The following is a 20,562-nucleotide window of genomic DNA, read 5'->3' as shown; positions in this document are numbered from 1 at the left end:
TTTTAACTTGGACCATTTCATATGAACTTACCACAAACCCAAAATTCAAGTATTCATTTCTTCAAACAGACATTTCCAAGGTTTTCAGTCATTTTAATTGAACCTGTTTAAACTTCAGCTTTTCAGCCTGATTGACAGGTCAGCGATGAATATCTGGAGATGAGAAACTCCAAGGTAGAGGGACAGATCTACGGGTCTACAGGAGAGGGACATAAATGCTAACTACACATGGGCGTTCATTCCTGGTTTGTCATAGTTGCCTGCAAGTGTGTATCTTGGCTGTGGGCTCTTCTCAGAACCTCATTTGTGTCTGGGATTTTCTTTAATAATGTTGCTGCCACGAAGAGCTCTTTAATCTCTGACTCATTTGCAATTCTCTTTCTCTTGATACAGGAAATAATTAATTGAAAGATGAACATAGTTGTTATTTCTTCTGGTTATTGCAGATTAAAGTGTGTGGGTGGGAGGTATGTTCCCATGGGTTTCCTTGGAAGGCAGGTCTCCGGGGCCAGCACCTCAGGCTGGCTACCTGGCCTGGAAGCACCGGGTGTGTATGATTGTTGGTTGTTATCGTAACTCCACCCTAACCGGAACTGTCCTTGTGGAGCTAGAGAGGATGCTCCATGTCATATTTCTGTGCTGGTAGCTGTCCCCCCATCCCCTGCAACCCACCCCCCATCTGTGGCTGAGGAACAAGTTTGGCACTGGCAGGTACAAGGTAACTTTGAAATTCACTTAGTTTATTTTTAAGCAGTGGTGGTTTCTTTTACTTTCCTCCTGCTAATAGAATTAAGGGCTTGAATTTGTTGGTGGGTTATTTAAAAATCAGGCATATGTCTACTTTGTTGTTTCCATGTATTTTTATTCTTTGAAGTTTTCATACAGTACACTTAGATCATATTATTGCCTTCGAGTTCCTTCTAGATCCATTCCCACCACCCCACCTCCCCAACCTCACCTCCTCTAATGAGCCCATGTACTGGTTTTTGCAACCCGTGTGCTTCTGGGTATGAGCTATCCGCTGGGTATGAGCAGCATGTCTATCAGAAGCCACAGCCTTCAAGAAAAGGAACGCTCCCTTCCCCAGAAGCCATCAATTAGCTCCCTAGTGCTTCTCAGTTGAGGTGAACTAATGAACCCCTTTTTATCCCATGCTGTAATGTTGACTGTGTTGAGTTTGTGCAGCCACAAGCTGCTGACAGTTCATGAGTTCAGACACCCCATCATGACCAGAAGACACTGTTTGCTTTACTTCTCCATGGCCCTGGCTCCCCCCCACCCCCATGCTCCCTGAGACTTTGGGAAAGGTTGTGAAAGAGATTTCCCATTGTGGCTGAGCACCTCACAGGCGTTTGTTCATGTAATTATATGTAATTGGGCCAGTTGTAAGTGCTGTCCATTGCACAAAGAAACTTCTTTGATGAGGTTTAAGGCTGCACAATCTATGGGTCTAGGATACTTTAATTCCATGTTTGGCCACCCTTGATATTTAGCTGACATTTTGACCACCTATGTGGTTTTTTTCATGGCTTCAGATACTCTTTTTACTTTGCTGGTATCTCAGTTTTGTATGTATGCTGGCGAGTTCTAAGTGAACTAACTTAGCTAGAGTACTTCCCCCTAGTCTGAGCCACTCATACCCTCTCTGGGTGCAGCTCTCCCATCCTTGTCCTGACTTTGACCTGTATTAACTGAGTTCAGCTGCATGCAGGGAAACATAAAACACTCGAAGTATTTGTTGGCCAATCCCCGTGCCTGTCCACATTTCTCATATGTACACAATGTGAGTGCAGACGCCTGCTTTTAGGGGCCGTCCTTACTACCTAAGACATCGTAAAGAAAGATTGAGCTGGTCTTAGTTCTTCTGAGCTGAGTCTCTGATAAGACTTTCGGGGTTTTGTTGTTGTTTTATTTGTTTGTTTTTGAGACAGGGTTTCTCTGTCCAGCCTTGGTTGTCCCGGACTAACTTTGTAGACCAAATGGCCTGGAACTCAGAGATCCGCCTGTCTCTGCCTCCCGAGTGCTGGGATTACAGGTGGCTCAGCCTATACTCTGGTTTTTGGTTTGGCAGTTTCCTCCCAAATTTAAAGTGTAACTTGGTGATCTTCAGGTTTGTGATTTGACAGTTGACTTTTTATGTATGTTCATGTTTGCACACATGTGTTACATGTCTGTATAGATTAGATTAGGTTGTCCACAGACGCCTTTCACAGTCATTCTCCTTGTGTTTTGAAGCAGTTTCTCTCATTGAACCTGGAGCTCATTTGGCTAAACCAGCTGGACAGCAAGCCCAGGACTCTCTCGTCTTAAACTGAGTTTATATACAGACAGTGTTGGCCTGGTTCTTTTTTAGGTGGACGCAAGGATAGAACTCAAATCCTTGTGTGTTTGTGGGACACACTTTACCAACTAAGACATCTCCTGAGCCCGCCCTTGTTCTGTTTTTAAAACATTTATGAAGAACAGACAAAGTGAAAGGATTGGAATGGCACTGGCCAGAACTGGCTGAATGTGATGCCTGCAGCATGTGCTGTCCTGAGATCTGATAGTGGGCATAGAGAAGGCACCGTGGACTCGAGTGGCTTCACATGCTTGAGTCAGGGCTGTCTTTAGTGTAGACAGGCAAAGCTTGGGTATGGCAAACAGATGTGGCCGGTGGTGTTTTCTAATGGATCCCTCATACACAAGTCTTTCATAACTATGCGCTCATTCATTTATTGTACAGTAACCTCATGCCTGCAGCTTCCTGTTTGTATGTGTGTCCTTTGTTAGTTGAAAACATAAATATTCTTCTGCTCTCTTCTATCTTATACGCCCTGAATTCTTCCCAATACCTTGCTGTCTCCAACTCTGTTGCTATTAGACCTAGTTAGCTGTGTCACTTTGATTTATACACTGTGAAATCAGATCCAGGCATCCTTGTGATTGCCATCTTGTTCTTCTTGATAGCTCTTTACGTGGCCCAAGAGAAGTTAGGGCAGACTGAAATTACATGCAGCCTCTCTGAGAAGGCAAGTCATATTTAGACACAGGTATTTTGATGGAGAAATGGTCTAAGAAACATTTTGCCATATCAACTGACAGTCGCTCAAGAATTCTGCCATCTTTGACCATCAAATGGAATTGCTTTGGACTTTTCTGTTCAGTCAATTGGCTTCTTTGAGCTATCTGTGTTTTCCTTAAATTTTTTGGAGAAGGAGGTGAGACAGGGTTTCTCTGTGTAGCTCTGTCTAGCCTTGAACTCAAGAAATTCACCTGACTTTGACTAGGATTAAAGCTGTGCACCACCACTGCCTGGCTTAATTTATATTTAAAAATAAACTTTTCTTGGGCTGGAGAGGTGGCTCAGCAGTTACGAGCAGTGGCTGATCATCCTAGGTCCCAAGTACAATTCCTAGCAACCATCTATAAATGGCTCACAACCGTCTATACTTTTGTCTCATGCTGTTTTCTGTTGTGCAGACATATATGCAAATAGAATGTTCATATACATACATAAATAAACCTTTTTTTAAAAACACAGCAGAATATATAGAGACTTTCTATGCATTCTGTTCCCTAACCCCTGCCCAGGCACAGTGTCCCACACCAGAGAGAGATGTTTGCTAAAACTGACAAACCAACATCACTACACACATAGGGTGTCTGGTATTGGTGCACTTCTGTAGGCCTTGGCAAGCATGAGAGTATGTACCATCATCTTTGACAAACTTAAGAGCATTGTACTAACAGGCAGAATACTTCCACAGCCCTCAAATCTCCCAACTCTCTCAAGTTCTGCCAACCCATTCCCTGGGTATCACTGATCCTTTTTGTTATCTTCCTAGTTTTGCCTTTTCCAGAATATTAAACAGTTGAGACCCTGCAGTCTGAGACCTTTGTATACAAGCTTCTTGCATTTAACAACAAACATTTGAGGTTCTTCTGTGTCTGTTCGTGGCATGGCAGCTCAGTTCTGCACTGAGTACTCGTCTGTCAGCAGCGTTTACCTGCTCCTATTCATCTGCAGGTCATCATGGTTGCCTTTTAATTATTGTCAGCAATGAACAAAACTGCTCTTAACTTCCCCATATATTTCTGTGCAGACAGGTGTTCAACTCTCAAGTAAATTTCGAGGATCCATATTTCTATTTACAATTTATGCTTAGTTGTTTCAGAACCTAGTGAACTTTGTTCCAACACTTGATACCAATGCCATTTTACATTCCCAGCAGTGTTGAATGAGAGTTCTTTTGTTCCACGCTCTTGTAAAACCTTCGTGTTATTTCTAATGTGGAACTTGTCTGTCCTATTATGCATATGGTGTGTGAGTGGGGGGGTATGTTTGCAGTGCTGCAGTTGAATATAGAGTCTCGTATAGGGCAGCCAAACACCTCGTTACTAATCTCATCCTTAGCTCATATTTCATTGCTTAAAATTGGACATTTGGAGTGGAACAGTGTGGCCAATGTTTCCTCATCATCTATATGTTGTCTTGGAGTTGTTCAAATTGTACAGCATTAACCAAATTGTCCTATTGAGCTTCGAGAGCTTTTTCTACATCCTGGGTACTGTCTTTATCCAGTGTCTTTTGTAGATATTTTTTTCCGCCATGTGTTAGTTGGCTTGTTATTGTTGTCCCTGCCCCCCCCCCTTTTTTTTCTTTTTAGACAGGGTTCCTCTGTGTAGCCCTGGCTGCCCTGGACTCACTTTGTAGACTAGACTGGCCTTGAACTCACAAAGATCCTTCTGCCTCTGCCTCCCAAGTGCTGGGACTAAAGGTGTGCGCCACCACACTGGCTTTTATTGTTGTTTTTAATCTTAGATACACAAAGCCCACCGGAGTTGATTGTGCATGTGTCATGGCTGCCAGTGTGCTGGCATAGACTTCCAAACCTAACTCGCTTGATTATGTGTTTCCAGGTCAATGTGACTGTGGACTACATTAGACCAGCCAGCCCAGCCACAGAAACTGTGCCTGCCTTTTCAGAGCGGACCTGTGCCACTGTCACCATTGGAGGAATGTGAGTGTTCTAACTAGCAGAGGCTTGGCTGTGGTTTCAGTAGCTGAGCACTCTGCCCGGTCAATCTCGCCCTTGCCCCCCTTGCTTTCTCCTGCACTTAACCCAGTGGATTATAATTATGTGCCTGTGTAGCACTTTATATTTGTAAAGTACTTTATAATCGCTCATTAGCTAATCATATACTTTCATTATTGTTATTATTTAAGATTTATTGGGCTCTGTGTGCACGGTCCTATGAAGTACATTATTACTATTAATAATGCTATTTATTGAGTATCAAGCTGTCCCTAGGTGCTATCCAAAACTAGTTAAGAGCTTCTGCATGTTGGTTTAGGAAGGTGAGTTTTAGATACTCCCACCCTTTAGTGAATTGAGAAAGAAAAGGGAGAGAGAGGTTAGCTGAGTATTTCCTTTGTATAGAGATAATGGACTGGCTGTGCCCTAGCTGTGTTCCTAGGTCTCTGGGTAGCCTGCCTGATGAACAGAAGCGTTAGGGAGGCATCTGACAGCAGAAGGAGGAAGCCTGCTGGGCCGCTCTTTCACAATAAATATTAAAACAATCAGTCAGTCCCCAGTAGTACCTCTCACTTTGCATAAAATATATCAGCATGGTCATTGTTCCTTTCTCTCCTTAACATCTTAAGTGCTGTTTGTTACCACACTGGTACTTTTCTTTTAAGGGGAAGCAAAGAAGGGACTTTCAGCAAAAACAGGGACTGCCTTACTGAGTGTGCCAGGAAGCCTGGTAGGAGAACTGCATCCAAGTTGACAGCAACAGCCGGAAAAGGAGGATGGAGGTTCACTGTGTAGCTTCCAGACCTCTCCTGTCAGGCAGGAGCTTCTATCCCTGAATTCTTGCTTTTACATTTGAAAAGGACTGTTTTTAGGCAGTTCCCACTCCAGTGTTTATTAATGTTGCTAATGTTCACACAGCAATTGTAGTTTTCATTTCTGTGGGATGATCTCAATATAGGCATTTGATGTCACTACCTCACACTATCACAGGTTTTATAAGAAGCCAGCTTCTTGCAAATCAGATGATGTCTTCTAATATGGAAAGCTGTGTCACATTTCGTTCAGCATTCTATCTAAATATCTTAGAATATTTTTTGTCAGTTTTAACACCAGTTCCTTAAGGCCAGGCATTTGGTTCTCCATTGGTTATGCTGGAGGTCAGTTTCTCCTGTATGAAAATTGTGACTGGACAAAGCACAAATCACCTCCATAAACTGCTGCTCCTGCTTTCTAATTCCTGGGGAAGCTTCACGTCTGTGCAGACGTACATCTTTATTTTTGGCAGATGACCTCCACCACCATTTAACACTTCATCAGAGTGGATTGTCTCACTTACGTACCACAAAGTAGACTTAAAAATAAATTTACATTGCCTAAAAGGAGATATTCGGGGACTGGCTCTTCGGAATTCTTAAGTTTTTAGGATAATCTGGGATAGCCGACTTCATTGTGTTTCCACGTTGTGGAAAGAGATGTGGCTGCCTAGACCTCAGGTCCCAGTTTATTTTATAACTCCCTCAACCTGGGCAGGTTCTCTTTAATTGTCCACCAGAAGAGGACTCACTGAGGAGAATGAGGGAGGTGCGTCCCCAGTGTTGTGTGATGGCTCTGCTGCCCACACCCCAGCAGCCGCTGCAGCCTTTGGGGCTCCTCACTGTTGTGATCATGACCCTCTGACTGGGTGAGACAAGGCCTCGCGGTCCCTTTGGGTGTGTGCCTGATCACCAGTGGTGATGGTTATGCTTCAGCATCTTCATCTGACTGCTTTTTGAGAAGTACCAGTTTCAGTTCTGTGCCTGTTTTGGTCACCTGCTGCTTGGCCGTTGAGTTCTTAAGAGTTTCTCATATATTCTGTACTTGGTTTACCCAGAAAGCAGAGACTTGGCACTGTCTTGACATCAGAAGTTACCGATATTGCTGGCGCCGTCATGGCCTAGACTGGTACCACCCTGGCATTAGGGAATTTTGCCTATTTCTGTCAAAGCTCCAGTAGCCAGCGGACAGTAAAACAGGAAATGTGTTGACTGATTTGTTAACTGTAATGCTGTGATGGTTTCTTTAAGAAGCGGACCTAGAAGTGCTTGAGTGCTTCATCCCCTTCCTGGGTGTCACAGTTGAGAGAGAGGGAGGGAGGTAGGGAGGGAGGGAGGGAGGGAGGGAGGGAGGGAGGGAGGGAGGAAAAGAGGAAGGGAGGGAGGGGAGTGTGGCTGCATATAGAGGTCAGAGGATAACTTGGATAACTTTTTCCTTCATCGCTGAGTTCTGAGGATCAGGTCTGGGCTAGTCTAGGAAAGGCTTTAGGCTATGCTGTCTCTCTACCCGCTTTGGGTTTATTTATATCTAAGCAGGACTAGTCACTGGAAGTTTGCCCCCTTTACTTGTTTTAGAAGCTTGGTGACAAAAGTAGGTGACCCCCCAGCAGGTAAACCTCCAGACGCGCTTTCTGTATTCCCACTGAAAAAGCTTCATTTATTTTCTTTTCTTCTTGGTTTGTTTTTACTTATCTCCTTTCACTCCTGAATTTTCTTTAGTTTAGAAAAAAACACCTAAAATGATATTGTAGAAAATTGAGTTATTAATAAGAATCCAAGCATTTAGTTCATATTCAGAATTAAGCTGTGTTAAGACCCGTTTGTCTGTTTTAATGGTTACTTAGTTATGTATGGAGAGGAGGATTTTAGCTAAGCTAATATTTCCCTATATGGGGGCGGGGGGCAGGGCTTGCATCAGCCACAGTGCCCCTGTGGGGGTCAGGGGACTCCTTGAAGGAGTTCCAGGGATGTAACTTATGCTATCAGGCATTAGCAGCCCCTAGGCCCACCGAGCCGTCTCACTGGCCCCGCTTCTCAGAGCTCTAGTACTTGGTATATAGTGAACAGCATAACTTCATGTCTGAAAGGACTCCAAAAGACTGATTGCAGATCCTTATAATTTTGAACGTTTTTTTGTCTTTTTCTCCTGCTGTTGTCTGGTTCACTTATTTTCAGCCATCTTAAAGCCCTTCCTTTCTAATCAACTGTTAAGGCATGCAGGTTTTCATAAATACCCTTTGTGTGCCTGTATTTCACTGCTTAACACAACATTTCAAGAAAAACACACAATAAAATAACAAGCACAACCAGTAAAGTATTGACTTGGGAACAAAGAAAATGACTAAATAAATTCAGTGAGGTGTCCAGGTTTATGAGAGTGTCCCTGTGTCCTTCTCAGAAGCACATTTGCTCTGGCCATGTGTTGTGTGGGTGTGATGAGGGAAGGTTAAGGATGTTGTGGTGAGCATTTCCTTTCTGGAAGGCAGGCTTACCCCTGGCTTGTCACACTAACCTACAGTGAAGAGGGCCTGCCCACATCTCAAGACTCTCCTGCTGTTTAGACTCCTCTGACTGGGAAAGCTTCTTTGAAGGTGGTCATTCCAGGGAAGCCAGAAAAAAGAGACAGATGAGATGGTGTCCTGCAAAGGGCTATTTCAAAGGGGACTGTTAGATGTACCTCACATGCAGAACATGTGAATTACCTGTATTCTCAGTAAGGCTCAGTGCAACCCTCTTGATGTGTGTATGGGAGGGAGGAGACTCAGAGGCCCCTGCAGGCCCTCAATGGTGTCACCCAGGCATCAGCTCCCCACGTCTTACCCCCTAGGGAATCAATGCAAACAGGGTTCATCATTGCTTTAATAGATTATTTTTTTTTTATCTTGATTAACTTCACCGTGGAGTTGGCAAGAGCTGTTATCTGTTAATCAAAACAGTTTAAATAAAAAATAAAAAGATCAAACTTTGAGTCTTTTCTCATTCTCCGGCTCTCGGGTTGGGAATTAGCTGATCTTTTTCGGCCTCGTTTCTGAGGTGAAGCTGTCAAGATGGCGCTTCCTGTTAATTACTTTTTATTGTATTTAAGACACTTAAATAACTCTTCTTGTGATTTAGTCTTCTATGTAATTAGCTGCAGTGATTAAAATCTCATTCTTTCTTTCTTGCCAGTGCATTCTTGAAAAGTGAGATTTTTCTGGGGTGACCTTTCCCTGTGCTGGACTTCCCAATTATTTTGAGCTCCAATTTGGCAAATCCATAAAATCTATTTGCTCATAGCTCATGTTTTTTCTGCATATCACATACTCAAAGAAAAGTATTGTAAGAATATTTGTTCGTATTAAAAGACACCTAGAACGTAACTAGGGCCAAGCTTCACACTACTGCCCGCTCCTCCTCGCCATCTCCCCAGCATCATCTCTGGGAAACTCCTATCAAGATACAGTTGTCAGCCACGCCGCTTCTTAGTAGAGGCATACTTCACAGCGAACGGTAGGGGGTGGTTGAGGGGCCTGTGTTTTCAGACAGGTAACAAGCGGCTCATAGATGGGATGGGGAAAGTGAGCAGTGGGGAGGTGCTGGGCTACGTCTTTACAGGCTTATTCTTTGAGAGAGACTATTTAGGGGTTTGTAACTGTTTTACTCTGTGCTTCCCACCTGTGTCTCTGCAACACCCTTCTTGAGTCCTCATTGCCTCTGCCGCTCACTTGACACCAGTGTGAGCGCAGGGCCTTGCCGCCCAGGGACTGTCCATGTTGACACCAGTGTGAGCACAGGGCCTTGCTGCCCAGGGACTGTCCATGTTGACATCAGTGTGAGCACAGGGCCTTGCCGCCCAGGGACTGTCCATGTCCTGTGGGTTTAGGGGTTCTGAGGTGACCTATTTGCTCTGAGTGCCACCCAGCACATCTGTGTTCGTGGACTCCCTCCTATCTGTGTGGACTCTCCACAGACAGAGCATCACTTCCCTGTAGTCATATGAGCCAGACTTTTGAACGTACAAGGAAAAAGGTTGACTTGACTTCAGCTTTTCTTCGGTTTTGATTTCTCAGGAGTGCTTTTGTTCCAGCTATTTCCCTGAAGCATTGGGCTAAGTTGTCTCACTCTGCTAGAATAATCCTTTTTTATTCCTAGTTGGTTCTCCCCTCCCTGGCCCCCACCCCAACTCAAATCACAATGAAAATAAGTGTCGCACAATCTCCAGCTTTTGTAGTTTGAGTTCTATAGCTTTGATGCTTTCCCTGTCAGCCAGTTTCCTCCTCGGTTTTCAAATCCTAAAACATAGCCGCATTATTTCACTTTTGAGTTGTACCTGGAAAGAAAGTAGCTCTGTGATGTTCTGTTTTCTGGGCAAGACTGATCTTACCTGTGTCTAAAAGACATCCTTAGATTGTTTTCTGGGACGCTACTTGGGCTACTTGATTTATGCAATTATCACTTTGAGTAATAGAAAGACTTCCGTTGGTTTTGTCCTATTAGTAAGTAGTTAATAATACTTAAGAAACTAGTTGGCACTATCCTTTGATAGCTCCAGCATAGCAGTTGTTTGAAGAGACTTTTTCCACTAGGGACCACCAGGACATGACAGTTGGACAAGTTCAGGACTGGAGTCTGGGAAACAGTGTTGAGTTTCAGACAAATCCATCTCTTTTGTTCAAATCTTTTGTGGCTTCTCTGAACAGCTCATGCTGCCAACTCTTGCTTTTTTTAAAGCTCTTGGTTTCTGATTACTTGATAGCCATTGCTGTTTTATGGAGCTTTAGGGTGGCTTTTTATAATGGCACCTATGGACGTGCAAATTATGTGAGGGCTTTTTCTTTCCCTATTTTTCCTCTTACAGGAGCAATAAAGTAGACTGCCTGGCCACAGAGGACTTGGATATTTCCTGAGTTGATTTAGAACTCTCCTTTTCGCTTTCCTTGAGCAGACCATTGAGAGCCCGAGAGCCAGTGAGGCTTTGTCTCATACCAATAAGTCCATCCTCAGGGAAGACTGTTTTGGAATATTGGTTGGTGTAGACCCAGCAAGGAAGGGGCTGGGCTGCTGAAACTGTCTCCTAAGAACTACGCGTCTTAAATGCTGTTCACTGAATTTTGTGTGTACTGGTATTTTGCCCACATGTATGTCTAGGCACTGTTCTTGAGCCTGGTGCCCATGGAGGCCAGAAGAGGGGTCACACCCCCTAGGAGTGGGCACAGCTGCCTATGAGCTAGCGCATCATTTAAGTGCCTGGAATTGAGTTCAGGTCTTCTGGAAGAGCAGCCTTAACCCCTGAACCATCTTTTTGAGTTTTAGTTTTATTTAAAGTATGTGAATATGTGTGCGGGTGGTAGTAGAACATATACACGTGGAGTCCACGTGCTTGTGGAGTCCAGGAGAGGCTGGTGGACCCTGAGAGGCCGAGTTAACAGGAGCTGCTGGATGTGGTTGTCAGAAACCCAATTCACGTCCTTTGTGAGACTGGTGCAAGCTTGTAACTGCTGGACCATCTCTAGTTGCCCTTTTCTCCCCTCCTGCCTCTTCCTTTCCCTCCTTCCCTTCCTTCCTCTCTCCCGTCCTTCCGTCCTTCCTCTGAAGTAGGTCCCCATATCCCAGGCTGACCTCTGCTCTCTGTGTAGTGGAGGGTAATCTCAGCCTGAGGACAGGGCCACCTGTCATGGACATTCACTGGCTGTGCCATGTTTATGAGGCTTTTTTATTTCAAGAAGCAGAAGTGTTGTTATTTGTTTGGGGCATAAAAGGGTTAATTTTTTTCCATTTTGGCCAGGCTTTTTCAGAGACCTTACCTTACCACTTGGAAATAGGGTGAAATTTGAGAACAAATTTTTTTTTTTTTATAACTGTTAGGTCAGCAGTGACATTCATGTGCCACTCACTGACCTCTCCCCACCCTTTGTTCTGGTCATTCAGGATGGAAAAGCTCTGGGAAATCCACCGATCACCATTGTTGATGCGAGCTAGCTCCAGATTCTCTCAGGAGCCTCCAAGGTGGCTTCGTTGGTGGAGCCTGGATGTTAACTTTCAAACAGTTGGCTTATAGTGTTCAGTTCATCTGCTTCTGATCACCGTAATTGACTTCTATGATTTGTTCACAAATTCATCCTAAAGGTTTAATTCTTTCCCCATAGCAAGCCTATGGCAGAGAATATGTGTTGCTAAGTCTTCCAGGAAGTGCATTGGCTTCTCCCCGCCCCTTCCTGTCTCTGTGCTTCACGTTCAGCTGCCACTCATCTCCTTGTTTTCTCTGTGGTGTTTACTTTCATCTTGCTGAAAAATCTTTACTTTTTTCTTTTTATCTATTCTGTGTGAATAGCACACTCTGGATTCCTGTATGTCTAGAACTGTCTTCTTTGTGCTATACTCTTGATTATTTTAGCTTCAAAATAACCAATTGGTTTTTTTTTTTTTTAACCGATAAACTTTGAAGTCTTGACATTTTTTAAAATAATATTTTATTTAAGTTTGGTTTTCTGAAATGCTATTAAGTTGTTGCTGGGTACTTTCACACACATACTTATTGGGCCCTTTAAAATGCGGATATTCTTTTTTTTTTTTTTTTCCTTTTCTTTTTTGGTTTCTGCTTTGTTTTGTTTTTGTTTGTTGAGACAGGATTTCTCTGTAGCCTTGGCTGTCCTGGACTTGGTTTGTAGACCAGGCTGGTCTAGAACTTACAGAGATCTGCCTGCCTCTGCCTTCCCGAGTGCTAGGATAACAGGCATGTGCCACTGTGCCCAGCTGTAACCTTTCATTTTTAAAAGTTTTGTATTTTGTTTGGTCTTGAAACAGGACCCTGCTATGTAGTTTAAGCTGGCCTCGGACTCATTCCACCCTCCTCATCCTTCTGAATGCTGGAAATACTATGTATAGAGCACCACACTTGGATTTTGGGAGACTTTTAAAACCTTACATCTAGGATTATTTTTTCCTTGTTTGACTGTCTCTATTTAAATGTACTATGATAGTCCCATCTCTCTAGTTTATAAACACAATTTTCTTTTATCTCTCTGAATACTACTTAATAGAACGCACCCCTGTTTCCTCTGTGAGTGAACACTTTCTTGATTTATTTCGCCGTTCTCAAGCCCCTGAGCGTTGTGTGTGTTCTGACGTGTATGTGCGGAGCAGAGCAGGTGTGTAGTAGATGAACTAGGGTGGCGGTTCCACTGTCACCATCAAGGAGGAGCTGGGCAGGCTGTTTCTGAGGCAGCTGTCCTTACAGCCCAGAGCAAGAAACCACAGAGCGCAGGGAAGTTCGCATGGCAGAGAGCGCTCTGTTGGGAGTTTGAGAGTATTCACAGGACAGAAATGGGCTGCAGCATGCTGTGCAGTAGGTGTCTCAGACCTCTGCCCTGCTTTTCGGTCATGCCTCACAAGCCATCTGGTCCTTCCAAAGTTACATTTCCTACTGTCTGCACTACTGTAGTAAACTACCTACCTGCTGAGTGATAATTTGGAGGCCAGCTTTGTTATCAAGTTGGAAGTCACATTCATTTAAAGCGTATTCTGAACCAGGACTAAAGATGAAGGAAGCCTTTCCCTCCTTTAAGAGAGTTGTAGAGTAATGAAGCTTTGTGCACAAATCTGGGGCTCTAAGTTGAGAAATCTAGAGTTTTAGCTTCTTTTCCTGTAAGGTGTGAGAGCTCCAGTCGCATGTAGAACCTTCATGCTGTCTGCTGTCTTACAGGTGACCTCTGTAGCAAGCTGGCAGTGCAGACAGAAAATCTGTGAAGGTGTATTCTGTGAAAACAGTGGACGAACAGAGAAAGCTAACCTTGTATCATTTTTATATTTTGATTAAAATGGCCTGTTTCCGAAGCACCCCTCTCTTCATTACCTCATCTGGAAGGAGCAGGGGGCGAGGGAGCCTGCAGAATTTAAAGCCATGCTATGCTGTTAGTGCACATTCAGTGTTGTTTGCAGTTTTATCAGTCCGAGGTCTACAGAGATCCATTGGCTTAAGTCGAACATCTGTAGCCTGCTTTTCCTCATGAGCCCTTTTCTTTTTAAAGATTTGTTTATTTATTTTATGTATATGAGTACCCTGTCTTCATGCACACCTGAAGAGGGCATCAGATCACATTATAGATGGCTGTGAGCCACCATGTGGTTGCTGGGAATTGAACTCAGGACCTCTGGAAGAGCAGCCAGTGCTCTTAACCGCTAAGCCATCTTTCCAGCCCTCATGAGCCCTTTTTAGGATTTTCTGCAAACAACTTGTTCAAGAATGGGATAGCAGACATGTCTCTGGTAGCACACCTGCTTATAAAGGTGTTTGTTTTGACAAGTGTTAGACCAGGCCTTTCTGTTCTTGGGGATTCTGTGGGCTTCAGGAGACCCAGAAGTGCTCCCTCTGCCCAACTCTCCTGAGTGGGGTTTCAGATTGATGGTGTGATGGCACCTCAGGGCCTTCTCAGTACGGTCCTGTGTGTGAGTTTTCTGTCTTCCAGGTGTTCATGCTACCTTTCTCCACCTACCTGGTCCCTTCTGCTTTCCACCTCTCAGAATCCACACGCATTTCCTGCTTTGGGGTTGCCATGCTCTCTTCCTATCTATTATCTTTAGACTTTATATTCGTTATTCTATTTCTGTGTTGGTCTTTGCCTTATTTTGTTGGGGCCTCGTAAAGGATGGCTTGTGGGCATCTTTCCAGACTTGCCATTCTCACGGTCCACAGCATCCCTTCTTTATTTCTTTGGCTAGTGCAGTTGATGTGAGGGACAGGTGGCCTGCTTACCACGAACCAAAACACCTGGGTCTTTTAACTGCTGTTTTTCAAACTTTTTCTATGTAGAATGCCTGTGGCCAGCCAGTCGAGGGGAATAGGACTGGAGTTTTTACAGGTTCTTCTATCTCCCAGTTGTGGTAGTGCTTATGAGACTGTCTGCAGTTCATACTGAGTGGTCTTTTAGAAAGTTATAGAAATTGTAGAAACATTTTCAAAAAGATTTTTTAAAAATAGCGGAGATTTCTTTCCATTTCTCTCAGGCCCAATAGTAGCACTTGTTTGGGTGAGCACGGTATTCCTTTTCTGGGAATTTAATCCAGCAACAGAAATAATTTGACCGCGTGAAGCATAATAGTTAGATGTCATCTAAAACTAATTCTTTTGGGTCCCTAAGATTCTGTGGTTCTTTTTTCCCCCGGTAGACTTTGGACGTAAACAGACATGAAGTAAAAAATATCCATTTTACTAATAGATGCCTGCATAATCTTAGGCCTCAGCTTATTGTCTGCAAGTTAGAGATACTAATGGTGTGCTCCTGCCACTATTATAAAGATTAAACATGATGATGCGTTTTCACATCCAGCCCAGCAGTCTCTCCACTCAGCCCGTGTCTGTTGATCCTGTATCAACAGTGTCTCCTGTCTCTCACCCGCTTGTATTTCTAGCCATTTCTTTTCCTCGGATATTCACTTCCATCAAATTTTCTCTCATGTTTTATATGCCACCTTTTTCTTGTTTATCACATTCACTTATGAGCTCAGCCACAGATAATAATTCCCTACCAAATTAACTGAGACATTCATTTAGCATGTTCCCCGAACTGAGTGTTCAGTGGTAGAGCGCTTCTTTGCCTAATATATTTCAGATCCTGGCTTCCAATTTTGTAACATCTCCCTCAAGACCTGCCTCCCAAAGAAACTACCAAACAAAACCCATCTCCCATTGGATTGTGGATTTTACTGTTGCTTTAGTGTTAGAGCCCTTTGTCCACATAAGACAGTAATTACTGCCAGGTTCTTGCATAATGTAGAGGAGTGGACTGTGCCGTTCTCAGTATGTCATGAGCCTTCCCATACCATTACTGCTTAGTCAGCCCAAGTATGCTGGCATCTTCCTCCTGGGCCGGCTCTAGCTGCCGAGCCTGCTGTCTGTCAGCTACCTACATACGGGACTTGTTGAAAGTGGAAGGCTACCAACATGGTGTGACTGGGGATGGGCAGATTGTCCAATGGCTGTCTCTGCCTTGAAGCCTTTATGAGTTTTTCTGCCCTCAGTGAAAATGAATTTAAAATATCAAGAGATAAGAAGTTAGGAGAAATTTAGTAAACACCAGGGTCTCCGAGATAAAGGCAGGTGTTTAAGAGCAGTGGCTTTGTGAAGGAGTTTGCGGTTGCTTTTTCAGGTTTTTTTCCACGGGTTTTATGTAGGGCCTTTTGACTGTCGGATGTATCTGCTTACAAATAACTAGAGAATCAGCAGGCTGTTGCTCTAATTTGTGCTTCCATTGTGTTGAGATTGGGATGTATCAGCTGTCAGGTGTCAGGTCAGGTCCAGGGGGAGCTTTCTGCCGCTCTCCTGCCATCCTGATCCTCCTGTAAAGCAGTAAAGCATCCGAGCTGTGACTGGTTGCACTCTCCCTGCTCCCCATCTGCAGGCTGTGCGCTCCTCCATGCATCACTCAGCACAGTCTGCAGCGAGGGAAACATCAGAGCCAGAGAAGGTGACCACAGCCTTCTCAGTGGCTTACTGGCTTACTGTGTCTCAAAGCATGAAACCAGTCACACTTCCCTCCTCACAGGGAGGGAAAATAGCGTGCTTGGAAGCCTTAACCTTTTCTTGGGCTCAGTTGTCCTTTACACGAGAAAGACAACACATTAAGTGAAGTAGAAAATTCTGTTATTTCAATTTTTAGGAAAACTCTTGACCAGTTTCCCTACCCACATTTTTGTTTCCATGTGTAGTTAGGTTTTACTGGCTCTTATTTCTAGAACTCTTAATTACAGGCCTTCTAGACTTGTATAAAAGTGAAAGTCTATAGCAGCTGCCATATTGTAGGCCTCAATAAAGGTAGGCCTTGGATCTGGTCCAGGTGCTAATAAATTCTGGGGAACAAAAGCATACTCCCCCTATTCTTGTGCCAGCTGACTGCGCTGTGGCGTGAAGTGTGATGGGGCAAGTTGGAGAATTCTGCCCTTTTTTCCCCCTCATCCAAACAAGACAAAACTTAATTTGAGCTTTATCCCTGAGAAGCAGCCTGTGCCAAAACAATTTTGTTCTGTCTTATCAAAATGACTGGGTTCAGTAGAACAGTTACACTTCCAGCTAGTAGTGGCTTGGTATTCTCGGAGCAGAGTAGCAGCCTTCTAGAGTCTAGACAATTCCCTTGAGCCTTTTCACTGTGAATGAAGCACCGTTTGCATCACTGCATGCACAAAGCAGCAGGAATGTGGAAGAGACTCTTGGGCTTGTCCCATCCCCACTTTGGATATTGCTAGGCCTGGCTGGTTCTGCCTTCTCTGTCAGAGCAGATCATTCCAGATGCCATTGTGTAATTTTCCATCTTGGGGTATGTGTTTGTGTGGGCGGGTGGTTTTGTTTTGTTTTTAAGTGGTGTTTAATGCCAGGCTAATAATAAACTGGATACGTAGGCCTGGTTTTGTCATAATGGCCATGAGTTATTTGTCCCTGTTTTTCAGAGAGGCAGAGACATACCCTCCCCTGCCCTGAGTGATGGGTACATTTTGGAGGGGGTTCTTGTCACCTCAGCTGCCTAGGAACTGCAGCATGGCAGCTGGCAGGTTCTGCCGTGAAGATAAGGACCTTCCCTGTGGTTGCTATCACAACTGACTCCCTTACTTTCTTACAACCTAAATAGCAGCGTCAGGAATGCTTTGCTGTTTCTGAACAATTGATGGCATGTGGTCTGTTCCTATCTGTACTGCTTGGGTACTATTACTTTCTGAAGATCAGGTGCATTGGCAACTTTATGATTTTAGGACGGGCTGGGGTTGATTGTGCTCAGTCATTCTTGGCCTTTCATCTATTGACTAATTGAGTATATATGCTTTTTTTTTTTAAGAGAGAGATTTTACTGTTTTTCACAAAGCTTATTTAGATTTCAGTGGGACACTTGGAAAAACCGATGGAACGTGCCCCCAGTTAAAATTAAGTACTAAGGCTTGGGGTTTTAGAAATAGTGATTTCACGCCTGTGGGTTTTTGCTTTTTGGGTCTGGAGTAGAGCTGCCATTCAGTCTTACATGGTGGTTTCAGTGACAGAGGAAGCCTGTAGAAGAAGCAGAAGCCTCCCAAACCAGCATCTTCCTGTCCTCACAGGTCAGGCCCCAGCCGAGTTGTAGGTAGCAAGATGAATGGAAACCCTTGCAGATAGCCGCTAGTTCCATCACTTGCATTGTCTAAGCATAGCCTTTTATGCTTCTGTTCCTTTCTCCTACCCCTCTGTAGAACACACAGGGTGGCAGAACAGTAGGGGCTGAGCTGCTGGAGTCTGTTCCCAGCTCTGCTTCTGGCTCAGGGAAGTGTGATGGAATTGCTAGTGCTCTGCCTCCTTCATGCACTCCCTCCCGGCCATCTACGACTGACAGCGGGGCTCTGTTCACTGCTGCTGTATTGGGGGTGAGAGAAGCAGCAGCCATGGAGTGGGTTTCCCAGTGGTGTTAGCATCTAGCTAGGATTTCCGGATAACCGGCCATACCCAGTCCCTTAGCCATAAAGTGACTATCTCACCTGAGAGCCAGGATGTACAGGTCTGTGCAAGGTGCCTACCCTTCAAGACTGCACTCAGACTCTCCCAAGCAGTTACCTATCTCCTAGTGATGTCTTTGTTTTGTTCTGTTTTGGCTTTTGCTGAGGAGGGGCTCTCACTAAACAGCTCTGCCTGGCCTGGAATCTATCTGCCTGGCTGAAGCATTGGGATTAAAGGCGCGTGTCACCTTTGCCTCCATAATCTCGTTGCCATTAGCTGCCAATATGGCCCTAACAGATGCTTTCCTGAGAGAGCAGTGGCGTGCCTCAGGAGTGTAGTGAGTTTGATTAGGCCTGTATGGTTCCTTTTAATCCTATTTTTGACTGGTCATCAGATTCAGATTTATTTACTTTCTTAGGGTGGCCAGTGATCAATGTAGTGTTGTAAAATTCCCTCCTCAACAGAAACTCTCAGGTTGTATTGGTCTTAACCTCATTTGTTGCCACTGTTGATAATTAGTCCAAACTGCATCTCCAAATAATAAACACCTTTCAAATTCAAGGGCCATTTATCCCTGTATCAGGCTCAGTCAATACCATTTGTGGGCCTCACTCTATTTTAACCCAACAGTAAAATAGCCACAAAGAATAGTTATTATGTTGTGTTTGGGGATAGACGGATGTGTCTGAAATTAATAATGTGTGTTTTGACGACTAAAGCCTGATTATGTGGCAGCCTTCAATCCATACTAATATCCTGAAGTAGATTTGCTCTTTTATGTTGATGCCCTTCTAGTTATAACCCCCATTTATAATCCTTGCTGCTTTCTGTCATGTGCTCCTCTTTATACAAAGGTCTTCCTTTCAGCCAGCATAGGCAAAATAGATAGAACCAACTATCCAAGGCCATAATGTTAGATATTTTGAGCACCATTTATGGTGATACAACACAAGATTTTAGAATTAGATCGCTTGGCCTTAGAAGTGTCTGAGACCTTCAAGGTGTCTGTTCAAGAGAGATGTAGTCTCGTTCTTACCAGTCAGCAAAGAGGATTGTCAGGCACAGCACAGTTGTCCCTCAGCGTCCACAGGGGACTGACTACAGGATCCATAAGTGGTCAGTGTTTACCTACAGCCTGCACGTATAACCCCATGTACTCCATCTTCTCCGGACTGTATATGATATCTATCGAATGTGATGTCCGCTGTGTAAGTAATTGTTACATTGTATTTTTGAAGGGATAATGGCAGCTATATAAACAAGATTCTTTTTAAAATAGTTTTGACCTGTAGTTGGTTGACTACATAGGTGTGGAAGCTACATATATAGAGGGCTGAATGTATTCCCAATTTTTGTTTGAATCCTTTGAATTCACAGTATTTTCAGTGCCTTATCCAGAGCATGTCTGAGAATAAATGACTGCGTGTAAAATGGGATCTAAAACAATAAGAGTTCTGTTGGGCTGTGATTATTTTTTTTTTTTACCCCCAGTTTGGTGACTGTTATGTATAGACAGATGGTGTCTACCCTTTGTTGTTCACTGTGGATCTGAAGATGGTTTGTGAGGGCCAGCACGTTACAGCCCTCCTTCCCAGCCCTACCTACAGCTTACCTTGGTTTTATTCACTGGGCAGAAGTTCTGTCTTGTTCTTCATGGTGACTCGGAAAGCCTCCAGTGAAGAATGGCTCCGTTTATAGAGTCTACTAAAAAAGCAGGGGTTGCAGATCTGTAACCACATTCTCATTATTCTAAAATGTACTGCATGTAAGCCTGTGTTTCCTGGGCATAAGGTGCTAGTGACCTGCAGCCCCAGAATTACAAAAGTCAAAGGGAGCAGTAAAATTTGGACAATTTTCTAGAACTCTTATGACACTGTTAATATGTCTCTTGGAAGTTATTTGCCCAGTGGTTTTAGGATGATGATCCCCCATTACTGACGTAACTTCTTTTGCCCACTGTCTCTTCCTCTTGTTATAACAAAATTGCTGTGATAGCTGTCCAACCTGTTTTAAAAAGATCAGGTAATTCATTTCTAAATTGGAGCTTGTTTCTTTTTAATCAGCCTTGTAATGTATTGCAGACATCACTCTCAGCATTGGCTACAGACGTGATTTAATGCTGGCTCTTTAATGACTCCTTCATTAATCCTGGTATTCTGGGATTTAACACTCACTGGCCTTTGACCACTGGAAATGATGAAAAGTTTGATTTCATGCATATTGGATAACACTGGACTGTTGCTGGAGCCGTGAATCTTGCCTCTGCAGTGGCATGTGTGATTGACGGTGCTGCGGATGGATGGGT

At 43.9% G+C, this 20,562-nt stretch overlaps 1 protein-coding gene across 1 annotated transcript in view; it reads left to right on the top strand.

Annotated features, from left to right (window-relative positions):
• Snd1 (staphylococcal nuclease and tudor domain containing 1) overlaps positions 1 to 20,562 on the top strand; it is a 413,057-nt gene that overhangs the window by 183,709 nt on the left and 208,786 nt on the right. Inside the window, exon 12 of the mRNA XM_051151835.1 lies at positions 4,903 to 5,003. Coding sequence (XP_051007792.1) covers positions 4,903 to 5,003 — 101 coding nt within the window. The remainder of the gene's footprint in view (positions 1 to 4,902; positions 5,004 to 20,562) is intronic.

The sequence above is a fragment of the Acomys russatus genome, chromosome 10 (genome assembly GCF_903995435.1).
Source record: "Acomys russatus chromosome 10, mAcoRus1.1, whole genome shotgun sequence".
NCBI lineage: Eukaryota > Metazoa > Chordata > Mammalia > Rodentia > Muridae > Acomys > Acomys russatus.
Note: the sequence above shows the minus strand (reverse complement) of the source record. Positions and strands in the feature narration are given on the sequence as shown.